The 13,050-nt window shown below is 51.7% G+C and overlaps 1 protein-coding gene across 12 annotated transcripts in view; it reads left to right on the forward strand.

Moving 5' to 3' along the window:
• The first annotated feature begins 1,592 nt into the window (after positions 1-1,592).
• FGFR1 (fibroblast growth factor receptor 1) overlaps positions 1,593-13,050 on the forward strand; it is a 47,488-nt gene continuing 36,030 nt past the window's right edge. For 4 of the 12 annotated variants that reach the window (XM_064585522.1, XM_045879859.3, XM_064585528.1 and 1 more), the window contains exons 1-2: positions 1,593-2,265; positions 9,964-10,142. In XM_064585522.1, coding sequence (XP_064441592.1) covers positions 10,052-10,142 — 91 coding nt within the window. In that variant the 5' untranslated portion in view covers positions 1,593-2,265; positions 9,964-10,051. Of the gene's footprint in view, positions 2,266-2,386; positions 2,578-3,929; positions 3,952-9,284; positions 9,452-9,963; positions 10,143-13,050 lie in introns of those variants that run through there. The other 8 variants (XM_064585530.1, XM_064585531.1, XM_045879864.3 and 5 more) reach the window with 6 other exon arrangements.

Raw genomic sequence — 13,050 nt, forward strand, 5'->3', positions numbered from 1 at the left:
AATACATGACTTCCTGCTTTTTATTTAGTTTAATTTACTCAACCATTCAACAAACATTTATTGAGTATTTATTCTGCTCAGTCAATAAACAGCTCTTGAGCTCCTACTATGTGAATGACACTGTGATGGTCACTATTCTTTCACTTGCTGGTCAAATAGAGAAATAACTTAGACCATTTCCTTAAATTTGAGAGGGGAGGCTAATCTCATTCAGTATTCCAGCTTCCACAAGCTTGAGGGGTTTGTGGGGTATAGATGAGGTATAGGCCCTACCTTCTTACATAGTGACTTTTTACAAAAGATTTTATTTGCTTATTTGTGAGAGAGAGAGCACAAGGGGGGTGCAGAGGGAGAGAATCCCAGACTCCCCACTGACCACAGAGCCTGACCTGGGGCTCCATCTCAGAACCCAGAGATTGACCGTGAGCGGGAAGTCAGATGCTTAACCAACTAAGCCACCCAGAGGCCCCTACATAGTGACTTCTATTTGTGTAATACTTTAGTGCACTGACATCCATTATTTTATTGACAATCCTTTGAGGGAGTCTCAACGGGGGGGGGGGGGGGGGGGCGGGGATAGGTTAAAAAAAAAAATCTTGATTTTTTTCAGATGTATGACTTGTCCAAAATCAAACAGTTCATAAGTAAGGGACCAGAATGGAGGTATCTTTCATACCCTACCAATGGTGCCAACCTGGCACCCTGGGAGCCTCAGAAAAAATAGACTCTTGGCTCGGTCCTGGCACAGCCTGATACCTTAGGTCTGCACAGGTCCAAGAATTTGTATTTTTTACAAGTTCCCCAGAGGACTCATGTGCATTTGGATTAGGGAACCACTAGAGTATAGTGGCAGGATCCAGAGGAAAGGGCATTTTAGCCACTTTTCCTCAGGTTTCACCGAACCTTTTCCTCGGGTACTCTCGGGTGGGTTCTGATTAATTTCCAAACCGACAACATGCCCAACTCCCACCACTCACTCTTTTGCTTCCTAAAATTCACTGCAGGTTGAAGACTTCTGGAGGCCCAGAATGGTGCTGCCGAATTCACAGGGCCCCGCTTCCCATAGACCACAAAACCTAAACTCTGCGGCTGGGGAACCGTGAGATGCAAGGGAAGGATCTGAAGAGGGGATAGACCGTCTCATGAATAAAAACAGCTTGTATTCATTGAGTGTTAACTATGTGGCAGGCCCTCCCTTCATCCTCAACTTTATATGAAAAGCACTATTATCCTCCTGAAAACAGACTTAAAGCGAGAAGAATCATTTCTCCAAGGCACACAGTCAGTGCGACTCCAAGGCCGGTGCTGGCACGTACAAACTCGGGACGACAGCGTCTCCCCACCTCACCCCCCAAACCGCTCATGTGTCCACCGCCTGAAATTCGGGCGCCCTCCTGGCGGGGCTCAGATGCAGGGGCACGCGCGCCCAGGGAGACCAGACCGCAGGAAAGCAGCGGCAGAGCGCCGCGCCGCTCGGCCCGCTCCCCCTTCTCGGGGGCCGCGGCCGGGAACTACAAGGCCCAGCAGGCAGCAGCAGGGGGAGGAGGAGGGGGTGGGACTAGCGCGGGTGCGAGTGAGAGAGCGAGCCCTCGCGCCTCGCCGGCGCACAGCGCTCGGAGCGCTCCTGCGGGCACTGGTGCGGCGGCCGGGGCAGCGGGCGGCGGCGAGCCGGAGCCCGAACTCTGGTCCAGCCGCAGCGCGCGGAGGAGCCCGGGCTGTGCCCGCAGCTGGGCGGCAACGTCCCGACTGGACCGAGACTCCGCTTAGCGCATTGCGGCGACCTCGCCTTCCCCGGCCGCGAGCGCGCGCCGCAGCTGGAAAAGCCGCGGAGACCGAGGACTTTTCGCCGGTCCGAGGAGCGCCCCGCAGGGCGCACCGTCCTAGTGCTGCAGTCGGGCACGCCGTGGCGCCGGGGTCCCCGCAGGGCCATGGAGCCCGGTCTGCGAGAAGCGTGAGGCGCCGCCGCCCGGTTCCGGAGAGGGGGGCCACAGGGTCTGGAGACCCCGGGCGGCGGACGGGAGCCCTCCCCCCCCCCCCCGCCCCGCCTCCGGGGCACCAGCTTCGGCTCCATTGTTCCCGCCCGGGCTGGAGGCGCTGAGCACCGAGCGCCACCGGGAGTCGAGCGCCGGCCGCGGGGCTCTCGCGGCCCCGCCAGGACCCCAGCGGAGCCCGGGGGCGGCGGGCCGGAGCTGGGGACGCGGGCGCCCGCCCGCCCGCACACGCCACGGCGGACTCTCCAGAGGCGGAACCGCAGCGCCGAGTGAGGTAAGAGCCGCGGCGCCCGCAGATCCGGGGCGGGCTTGGCGTCCCGAGCGGCCCCCGGCGCCGGAGCCTCCCGGCTGCGTGCTTCCCCCGCCGCAGCCCAGTCGGGTCCGGCGCCTCCTTCCACTCGTTACCCGCCCCCCTCCACCTCCCGATTCCCTCCCCAGCGCTTTGCGCCCCCCTTTTGTCTCCCCTCCCAGCTCCCCGCTCGCGTCGCCTTCTGCGCCCCCTCCCCGCGCTCGTCCCGCCGCTCCTCCTGCCGCCCAACTTTTCCGCCAACTCGCGCCGGGGAGCTGGCGAGGCGGCGGCTCCGCGGTGAGTCCTGGGAGGGACAGGGCCGGGGCGAAGGCGGCGGCGGCCCTCGGTTTCCTGGGACTGGGGAGGGAGGGGGGAGTGGGCAGCGAGATGGGGTTGGGGGTGTGTGTGTGTGTGTTGCGTTCCAGTCCATCTCTTTTTAGTCCGCTAGTGGGGACTCACCTCAATTCAGCAGGTAGCTTTGAGAACCCGGGGTATTTCTAAGACCTTTTCCCCTCCGGGAAAGTCTGGGGTCGAGGTTGGGGTGGGTGGATAGGGGCATGAAGAGGGAAGGCAGTGAAGGGGTAGGTTAGCTTCTCCTGGAATAGGTTTTAAGGAGGTGTCGTCACCAAATGGCCGAATCTGCTATACAGGAGAGCGAGAAAGGAATTCCCTTTTCCTGAGGGGGTTATCTTCTACTTGGTCGATCTCCGAAAGGGTCGGAAGTTTGTGGAAGGGAGGGCGCCCAGCGGGTGATGTTAAGCCCCATTATGGGGTCGGAGGGAGGGGAACGTTCAGTTCCAATCTGGTTCTAGGAGGTGGGGGAAGGGATGAGGGTTTTGCCCGGTGCGGTTCACTCGGCAGCGCTGCATGTTGCTTCTCTGGCTCAGACCCTCTGCCCACCCCGCTCCCGCCTCCCGTTATGTTTGGGGTTGGGAACAGAGGAACCCTCGTTTGCAGAGGAATTTATTGACATTGTGGATGGAGTTCATTTAACACACATCCTATGAAGGCAGCCAGACACCTTCGGGCGGGGGTGGAGGGGGTGGCGGTGGTGAGGCTTGCTTCTCCTTTCTGGGCCCAGAAGCTGTTGGCCCACCAAAAAAATTACTGCGGTGTCTTTCTCCCCCAGCACTTTTTTCCCCCATTTTCCAGATGTAGCAGCCGCATCTGGTTCCGTTTCACCCCACACCGCAGCCACATTAACATCCCTTTCCCTCCCTTCCCCCTCACCCAAATTAAAACTGGGATTCTTCAACTTGTCCTTCCCACCTCCCTCTTTCACATTTTCCGAGACTTGGAGATGAGGCGTTGGGATTTGGGGAGAAAAGTAAGTTACCCTGGATCCCAAGTTATTTAGGATCTGATGGTGGCGGTGCTTTCTAGATTGTGCTGGAAAAAGGCATGGTAGGAGATGGGGCCACGGTTTTAGGGGGGTGGCGCTTGCGAACGGGTCATCTGCTGGAGGTGACCTCTTTGGCCATGGGTTTGACCCAGAACTGGCCCTGACGGAAGTTTCTGGAACGAAAGCATTGCCTTTTCCGTCCCTTCAGTGGTAGCTGGAGCAGCCCGAGCGTCTGACCCTGTCCGGAGCCCGCCGTCGGGTCTCTGGCCGCCCGGTGGTGGCGTCACGCGTCCCTTTTCCACCCTCCCTGGAGCGAGCCCGGGGCGCAGGTGCGGGGGGCATGTGAGGGGGGCGGATGCTGTTGCTGCCAGGGGCTCTCTCTGTGCGTGTTAAAGGATTTACGTGGGCTGCAGCCCCTGGAAACTAAAGTGGGACATTTTGCTTCTTAAGGGCTATAGGTTTGAAAGCGGGAGTTGGATTGTTGAGGGGTTTTGTGGGTTTTGTGTTGGGGGGGGGGTTGTGTTTGGTTTTGGTTTTTGTTTTTTTTTTTTTTGGTAATATCCTTTGAGGTAGGCAAGCACTCTATGGTCCAAAGTTGCAGGAGGGTGGGGAGAGTCGGTCGCTCTCACCCTCTCTTTTCCGTCTCTTTCAAATTGAAAACACTTCTCTGGTTTCCTCCTTTGGGCGGTAGTTTTGGAGGCTGTAATGAAATCGCACTTTCTCTAGACATGGTAATTAAGGTGACTGTTTCCTCCGCAGATGTGCCCTGCCCTTTGCACCTCCGGACCAGCGCTTTTTTTGGAATCCCCTCTAAACTGTAGAACCTTAGCCTTGAGACTGTTTAGCAAAAAGTGGCCATTTTCCCTGTTGGCCCAGGCTCCCGGTTTCCTCTCTGAGGCTTTAAAAGCTGAGTAGCAGGGCCCCGTGGGACGTGTCTCGGTCTAGCTAATTACCCCCAAGCCTGGGTCATCTCCCTTCCTTTCAGGGACCAAGAGAGCCATTGCCCACTGTCTGTCCTGACAGCCTGCCTCTCTAATGACTTGTTTACATATTTCCCTCCAGTTGGTTGGGAGAGGCTCCAGGGCTGCCGCTGACCCCTAGAGGAGCACAGGGTGTTTGGGGATGGGGAGGTTGCTGGGGCCTGGCTCCAGCTGGGATGGTTATGTACTGCATCAGTGACGAGCTCCTTGAAATATCTGTTGCATTCAGTCTTAGTCATCATCAAGTGTCAGCTTTTTAATGAGGGCCATCCGGGTGGAGAGCCACTTGGACATGTGTGCTTTCACTGCCTGCTTTTACTGTGCCTGTCCAAATGCCCATTTTGTAGGCATTTTCACGAGTGGGATTTGGGCCAGAGTGGGCGCCACTAATTTTGGTTCCAAAGTAGACAGCCTTGGGTGCTTCTTTTCCTTTGGCCTCTGGCCACAAAGGATGTTAGAAAGTTCCAAAAGAATAGCAAGTGAAGCAAAAGCACAGGAAGAAATGGAGTTAGGAGCGTGGCAGATGCTACTATTGTCCCACCTGTCTTGAGGGAGATTAGAGTCCATCCAGGCATCCCTACGCCTGAGCTGGCTTTAGCCCTGTTGGACTCCAGAGGGCAGGAAGAGCGCGTTGAACATGGAGTAGGCAGACTCCAGTCATGGTGACCCAAGGAAAATCCATGGGTTTTTGCTTTTAGTTGTATGCTTTGTGTTTGGGGTGTTGTCCTGAAAAGGGGCTCCTAAAATAGGAGATTTGCTCCTGTGGGCTTGGGCTGTTAGCAGCCAGCTTCTCCAAACACACTCTTCTTTGCCTCCATTTTTTAAATCTTTTCATCAAAATGGCTGTTAGGTAAGAGCTTCCTGGGAAAGTTTGAGCCTGTTGCTGCTGGAGGCAAAGGAGGTAGAATTGATTCCAATGTCTTGTTCTGAAAAAGCCTCATCCCTTGAGATGAGTTTAATTTCCTCTTGGGAAATTTGTCTTGCATTTGCTTTCTAAGAGCTTTGTCCAAGGTCTGAATGCACCAGGGACTCCTGGGAGTCCAGATGTGGAGCTTTAGAGAAGACTCTGGTGTTTCCAGAGAGGATTAAGTACCAAACTTGGGCTAGGATATTTGCTTTCCCCCCTAAGGTTGCATCGACCTGAAGCAGAGATTCTCTCCTCACCACCACTCCTCCTTGCAATTAGAGAAGATATATTTGGTCCTCCCCACCCCCCAAGTAAATAGTTGTCATCTGGGTGAACAACTCCACGAAAAGGGTGGTAGCCTGCCAGTCCATTTTGTCTTCAAGAGCAATGTTTCCCAGAGTATGGTGGAGCAGTTGGTGTTTCACTTATTTATTATTTTTTGGTACACCTCACTCCCGAGGACATTTGGTTACCTTTTTTCTTTTTTTTTTTTAACAAAGATTTAAAATTTAAAAATTAGTAAGTCTTATTCCTGTCCAAAGAAATGAATGTTTTGATGTTGACTTCCTCAATTCTGAAGAATCAAAATGTTTAGAAGATGTCTCATTTGCAAGAGTATCTGTATCAGTTTCTTTTGAATCAGTCCTTTCTTTCATTCACTTATTCATCCAGTTAACAAATGGGTCAGCATCTGCCGTGTACATTGTGGGTGCTAAGTGTATTAGCGAAAGTTAGTCAGGCACAGACCCTGCTTCTTAAGGAGCTTGTGATCCCATGGTGCTTAGGAAATACAGAGGAATGAGAGCCTCGGGGAGAAAGCCCAAAGACTTGTGGAAGAGGTAGCTTTTTAAAATTAAATTAAATTAAATTAATTTGTTTGTTTGTTTGTTTATTTATTTGGGGTGGGACTCGGAGAATAAGAAAGCTTGGCCCATTAAGGATGGAGGAAGGACAAAGAAGAGGACAGAACATGGAGATTGCCTAAGGTCATGCTGTCCCATAGAAATAGAACATGAGCCCCATGTAATCTTAGATTTTCTAGTAGCCACTTTTTGAAATTAAGTAAAAAGAAGCAGGTGGAATTCACATTTATTAATTGGTTGAGATTTTAATGATCTATTTGATTTAGCCCCATATATCTAAAATGCTGTCATTTGAACATGTAACCAATATAAAAAATTATTGATGAGCTACTTTACCTTCTTTTTTTCACACCCAAGTTTTCGAAGTCTGGTGTGTATGTCCCATGTCTAGCACATCCTGATTCACATTAGCCACATTCCAAGAGCTCAGTAGCCACAAGTGGCTAGTGGCCACTGTCTGGGACCCCTAGGTCTAGAGTACAGGGTTTGAAGATGGGTAGTGAGAAATATCTTTGTAAAGGTAGGAAGTTCGAGTCCTCCTGCCACCAGTTACCAAAGCCTCCAGAGAGTGCTGTCAAGGAGTGACTCAGAGCGCAATGTTTATAATTCTTTCATGGAGGGGCGCCTGGGTGGCTCAGTTGTTAAGCGTCTGCCTTCGGCTCGGGTCATGATCCTGGAGTCCCGGGATCGAGTCCCACATCGGGCTCCCTGCTCGGCGGGAAGCCTGCTTCTCCCTCTCCCACTCCCCCTGCTTGTGTTCCTGTTCTCGCTGTCTCTCTCTGTCATATAAATAAATAAAATCTTTAAAAAAAAAATTACAATTCTTTCATGGATTAGTACTCAGAGAGGAGAGGGCAGGCACTTTCACCCATGCTGCCCATTTGATCCTCATAACCACCTGTGATGGAGGCTCAGCAGCCATCTCCTCCGACAAGTGGGAAAGCAGAGAGGTTGTGTTCCCCGCCGCCAGTGCCCCGTGAGGACCTCTGTGCCCAGGTGGAGTGGGGCTTCAAGTCCCTGGAGACCTGCTGGGTATGGGAGAGGCTCAGCATGGAGCCAGCTGCAGGGTCCCTGAGGAAGCTCCCTAGGACACCTGCAAGGCTACAGGTCACATCTGTCCAGTAGTGAAGGAAGGAGACTGTCCCTCCGGGATTTTAAGAATTCATTCATTAGGAGGAGGAGGAGAAGGTGTGGTGAAGGAGAAGATGGCAGTTCCAAGGGTCCCAGACAGTATGTGGATTGGTGGTTTGGGTCACTGTTTTCTGTTTGTGGGGTGGGGCCCTGTCTGCCCACTGACCTCATTCCCAGAGCTGGTGCTGGGAGGCTGGGTTTTCTTGACATCCTTTGTTTTACAAATGTGAGCCTTGAGGCCCAGAGGGAAGGAGAGAAAGAGACTTCTACACCTTTCGGAGGGGGATGAGCTGGAGAGAAGCAGCCAGATTAGTTTGAAGTACCCTGCTAGCAGAGCCGAGAGAGCACATTCTGCAACCAGTCCACAGCTGTGCGCAAGTGGGAAGGCTTTTCGGGGGACAGAGTGGCTGAGTGGTGGTGGAGGCTGCCTGTCTGTTACACTGAAAACCAGCCTAATCGCCTCGGGATGATACCACCTTTTCCCACTGGATACGGAAGATTCATTCATTACCCTGGCAGTTGCTTTGGGACTTGGGTTCTTTAGCTAGGTGTACCTTTCTGGGTGACAGGCCTGCATCTTTGGTTTGGGGTATTTTGGGGACATAGTGAGATGTGGAATGTGGTTTAGAGAGGTCCTCTAGCAAGCATCGCGTCTGTCCCGGGCCACGGATCGTGCCCCCTCCTGTGTCCTAGCTGGCACATCTGTGATCTGCTTCCAAGAGTCTACTCCCAACCAGAGGAGTTGAGGCACTCCCATCTCCAGAGTTACCTTGGATCTGTCCGTGTCTACTTGGTTTCTTTATGGCACAGGGATGTTCTTTGGAGAAAACGAGCTTGCACCAGATAGAGCCGGATTCCATCACCTTGATTTGCTTCCTTGCGCCCTGTCCTTTTGCCTCAAAACGGGTGATGAGAGTCCTGGTGCTTTTGCCTACCGGCTACATGGCCTTGAGCAAAGTACTTGACTGCTTGCAGGCTCGGTTTCTCCACTGCTTAAAGGGGAATTAATAATTCCTACCCCCACAAGGTTATGGCGAGGAAGAAATGAAGATTTATAGGTATAAATTTTACCTAGTACCTGCTTGACACGTAGCAGGTGTTCAGTAAATATTCTGTCTCTTCAAATCCCTTCCCTAAATTTAGAAAGTTGACAGAGAAATGTTTATTTCTCCTGTGATTTGAAATCATTAAAAATGGTAGTAAAGCCTTGGGAGGGAGCTAGCGGGGACACATGCATACTCCCGCTGGCAAGCACATGTGAACGAAGCCAAGAATCTGGGGGGTTTTTGCCAAACGGGACTGACTCACTCATGGGGACTGACTCACGAGGGGCCCTGTCTGGCTCTGGGGAGGCAGGGCTGAAGGACCACATTAGGGCATGTTCCGGGGAAATGGATTCTCTAAATAACTTGGATGGTTCCCTGGAGCATTTCGGACAAAAGCCACCTGGAAGATGGAGATGTCACCCCTACCTAGCCCAAACAGGGCCCCAAAAGTCTTATCACTTGGTCAGTGCTTAGCAGCAACAATCCTGTTCCTTAAGACCCTCGGGGGTTATTTTAAATGTTATTACCACGCCAGACCTCAGAAGGGTAAAGGGCTGCAGTCCGTGCTTTTTTGAGTGGGCCCTGGCAAGGATCTTTGATTCTTCAGTATGACCTTTTTGGCTCTACTTCTGGATTCATTTCCGCCGGACATGAGCTGTCACCTTTCAGTGTTGGGGAGGAGGGCTGCATCCACGTCATGGTTCTGTACTCTGAGGCCCTTTATAAGTTGGGGAGAGTTGTGTTCTAGCCGCACGGGAAGTTGATAGGACCAGAGATCCCTGTGATGCATGTAGTTTTGGAGACCAAAAGAAAGAACCCAAGAGACCACTTATTTCAGCTCCCTGGCTGCATAGGTCCGAAGAGGGTCAGCAGGGTGCTTGGCTCCTGTTTCCTAGCCCTTGGTTTGTTCCAGAATTCTTCACCTTCTTTACCCCTCACCAAAGGGCTGGTCTGCCCTAGAGGAAGTGCAGTCTGTCCTGGGAGAGTCACCGGCCCACTCAGGCCTCCTGCAGCCACCCCCCGCCCCCATGCTCTGGAGCCCTGGCCCACAAAGTGGCAGAACTCTTTGGGACTTTCATGAGCCTCTTCACTTTCCCAGCACACACGATCTCGGGGCTTATGCCTTGGAGGACTTCGTGACAATTTTCCCAACAAGGCTTGCGTGTAGCCCACGCTCAGGAAGCAGTTGTAGAGCTGAATTGAAGCAGTGTTTGGTCTAATGAAGGCCTGTAACCCCGAATTCAATTTCGGGACAGGACCGCAGTTCTCTTCTTTGTGCCTTAAGAAGCAAGTTACTGCTTTCAGCACCCTTCTGGACAGGGTGACTATGTGCCATTCTTTCACTTCTTTTCCTCCTTGCCTCCCCACCTCCCATGCAGACCTTCCTAACTGTTTGGTTGTTTCTTTTCCCTAGAGTCAGCTTGAAAAGGAAGATCAAGCTCAAGACGGAGTCTCCATGGAGGTGTGGAGCCTGGTCACCGACCTCTAACAGCAGAACTGGGATGTGGAGCTGGAAGTGTCTCCTCTTCTGGGCTGTGCTGGTCACAGCCGCGCTCTGCACTGCTAGGCCGGCCCCGACCTTGCCTGAACAAGGTAAGCTGTGGGCTGCGGGGCCAGGCTGGCCTCCTGGGCCTCAGAAACATAGCACACTAGGACAGAAGTCATGTGTTGACTGAGAGGCTTCTACAATACCTGGTCTGGTTTGGGCCTGACTATAAACACACCCAACTCCAGCAGAGGTTGGGGTCACAAAGGCTGGTGACATCCATCTGTCAGAGGTGACATGCTTAGGGTGGGTTTATGCTCTTCTCTTCCTGAAAAAGAACTTCTGATTGGGACCCAAGAGCTGGCTCCCTAAACTAGATGATGTATAAAATGGGGCACAAGTGACCTATGAATTTGTTTGTTTAGAACCTGGATCAGAGGATGTTGAAAGATGTGGGAGCTTGATGAAGACCTCTGGCTTCTTGAAAATTGTTCCAGAGACCCATCTTCTATGAGGGCTGACAGTCATGGCCAAGGGCGTGCCATTTTTCCTTCCTTGACCATGTCCGAGCGTGTCTGTTTGGAGGCCTGCTGAGCAGTTTGCTTTGGAGCTGCACCACTGGAGGGATTTCAAGTAGATGGAGAGTGGAGAGCCAGGGAGCATTATGGTGCATGGGCGCTGGTGGAGATCTATGGCTTGTTGGAAATTCAGACATTATTAGTAATGGGAAGGACTTGCTCATGGGATTTACTGGAGTTGTGAAAATACTTCATGGAGATTAAAGGTACAACACACTATCAGGGGTCTGTGAGAACTCACTGCTGCCAAAGGGTCGTGTGGCTTGTGGCCCAGTGGCTGATCACATCAATAGAGAAGGTTGGCGGGCAGTGGGTGAGAGACTCAGGTGAGCACGTGACGTAGTGGCTGAGCCTGAAGGGCCATCTGTCTCAGCTGTCAGGACCCAATTGAATGATAAATCATGAGTGAGCATATTTGTCCACTCGCATGGTGATAGAGAGGGCACATGAGACTTTCTGGAAGGTGCACTTGACTAGAGCAGGCAGATTAATGTTGCCTTCAGTAATGGAACTGAACGTCAGATCTGAGCTAGAACATGCCAGAGACCCAAAGTGGGAGAGAGCATCTCTACCCACAGGGAGTTTATTGTCAGGGAGACAGGTGCAGAGGTAACTAAGTACAAGGTAGACCGAGTTTAGACCACACAGTGGAGTCATAGCAACACAGTGGGAACGAAGAGGAAGAGGAGAGCAGAGAGCGGCTGGCATGGGTCTAGAGGGGGTAGGTGGGTGTTTGTTTGGAAGAGAGGAATGAAGGGCATTCCAGGCGGACTAGCATGAGTGAGGGTACTGAGGCCACATGTATAAGGTGTATCCAGAACGACTTGCCTGGTGAGCAGGTGGTGGTGGGAAGTAACACCTAGAGAAATTGGACTGTTAGCATATGGAAGGCCTGGACACCCTGTTAAGTAAACTATACTGGAATCTCAAAAAATTCTGAGCAGGTAGTGGTGTGATCCAGCTTGCAGAAAATCAGCCTGGCAGTTGATTTGGATGGATGGGAGGAAGACATCTATGTTTGAATCCTGCTCTGCCATTTCATATCTGCATTACTTGCTTTGACACATTACCCCAGCACACGAAGCCTTAGTTTGCTCATCTTTAAAATGGGGCGATAATAAAGCCTGAAATGAGGTCATTCAGATAAAGCACCTACAGGTGAAGTTTTGGTAGTTAGGACGGCTGCTCCCGCAGTTGCCAGACAGACGTTTGTTTTGAATGTCCAGCTAGCGGGAGGAACCAGGATGTGGGGCGGGAGATTGTAAAGGAAGGAAAACTAGCAGACACTATAGAAATAGAATCTATGGGTGTAGAATCAGATAGGTTGTTGTAGAATCAGAAATAGAATCAGTAGGTTGGCTGTCAACTCTGGGTGACTAGAAACAGAGACAGAATGACATCAGAGTAAAAGGAATGAGTTAGGGCAGGAGGTTTGTAGGGAGTAGAGATTTGGATCAGCCTCAGTGTAGACCATAACAAGAGAGTCCAAAAAGCCAGGAGGACTTGGATGAGGTTTGAGAATATGAATTTACAATGGGCCCTAAAGTACTTTTTTTTTTTTCTTTTAAACTTTCTCTAACAAGCTCTTTGCACCTGAGACATGGAGGGTGGAGAGAGTGAATGGTGCAGGTCTCAGGCCTGGGTACCCATACTCAGGAAGGAGATGGCTGAGCGTACAAGGCTAGGAATTTCAGGGTGGGATGGGTGAGGTTCATGGAAGCCACTGGTAGTGGATCCAGACTGAGAAAGGAAGGCCAGGCAGTGATGGAGGGTGGAACCAGGGGCCTGAAGGTCTTGACGTGGAGGAGGCATAGGCCAGGAGCGGCAGGGAGGGAACAGGGGAGGTTGAGGGGGCTATTGGGAGGCTCTGCAGCAGTGAAGACTGAAGTTAGACCACCATTTTTTTTTTAAATCAACTTAACTGAGGTATAACTTACGTTCTGGAAAAAACGTTGATTTTTAAGGATACGGTTCAGTGTGTTTTGATAAACGTAACGTCCGATGTCGGTACTATCCCAGTCCAGAGAGGGAACATTTTCGTCACCTGCACAACTTCCCTCTTGCCCTTTGCACTCAGTCAAGTGCTGCACAGATCTACTTACGGTCACTATGGACCAGGTTTGCCTCTTCTAGAATTTCATATAATGGCATTACGTGGCAAATGTGTAGCCATTCACCTGTTGATGGGTTAATGCTTTTGGTTTTTATTAATAAAACTCCTGTGAATATCTGTGTATAAGTCTTGTGTGGGCCTAAGGTTTGCTCAGTTGCCTTGGTTTTGATTTTGGCACCATTTCTTGCTGTTGACCCTTGGGAACGTTCCTCTGTATGGAACGTATATAAGATACAATGCTAATGAGCATCCGCTCCCAGGATCCTTGTGGCTGTCAAATAAGAGTATATGCAACGCTCTTAGAACAGTGCCTGGTGCATGGTC

This window comes from Mirounga angustirostris, unplaced genomic scaffold (assembly GCF_029215605.1).
Source record: "Mirounga angustirostris isolate CCGP_5_RB_7025 unplaced genomic scaffold, mMirAng1.0.hap1 SCAF_2, whole genome shotgun sequence".
NCBI lineage: Eukaryota > Metazoa > Chordata > Mammalia > Carnivora > Phocidae > Mirounga > Mirounga angustirostris.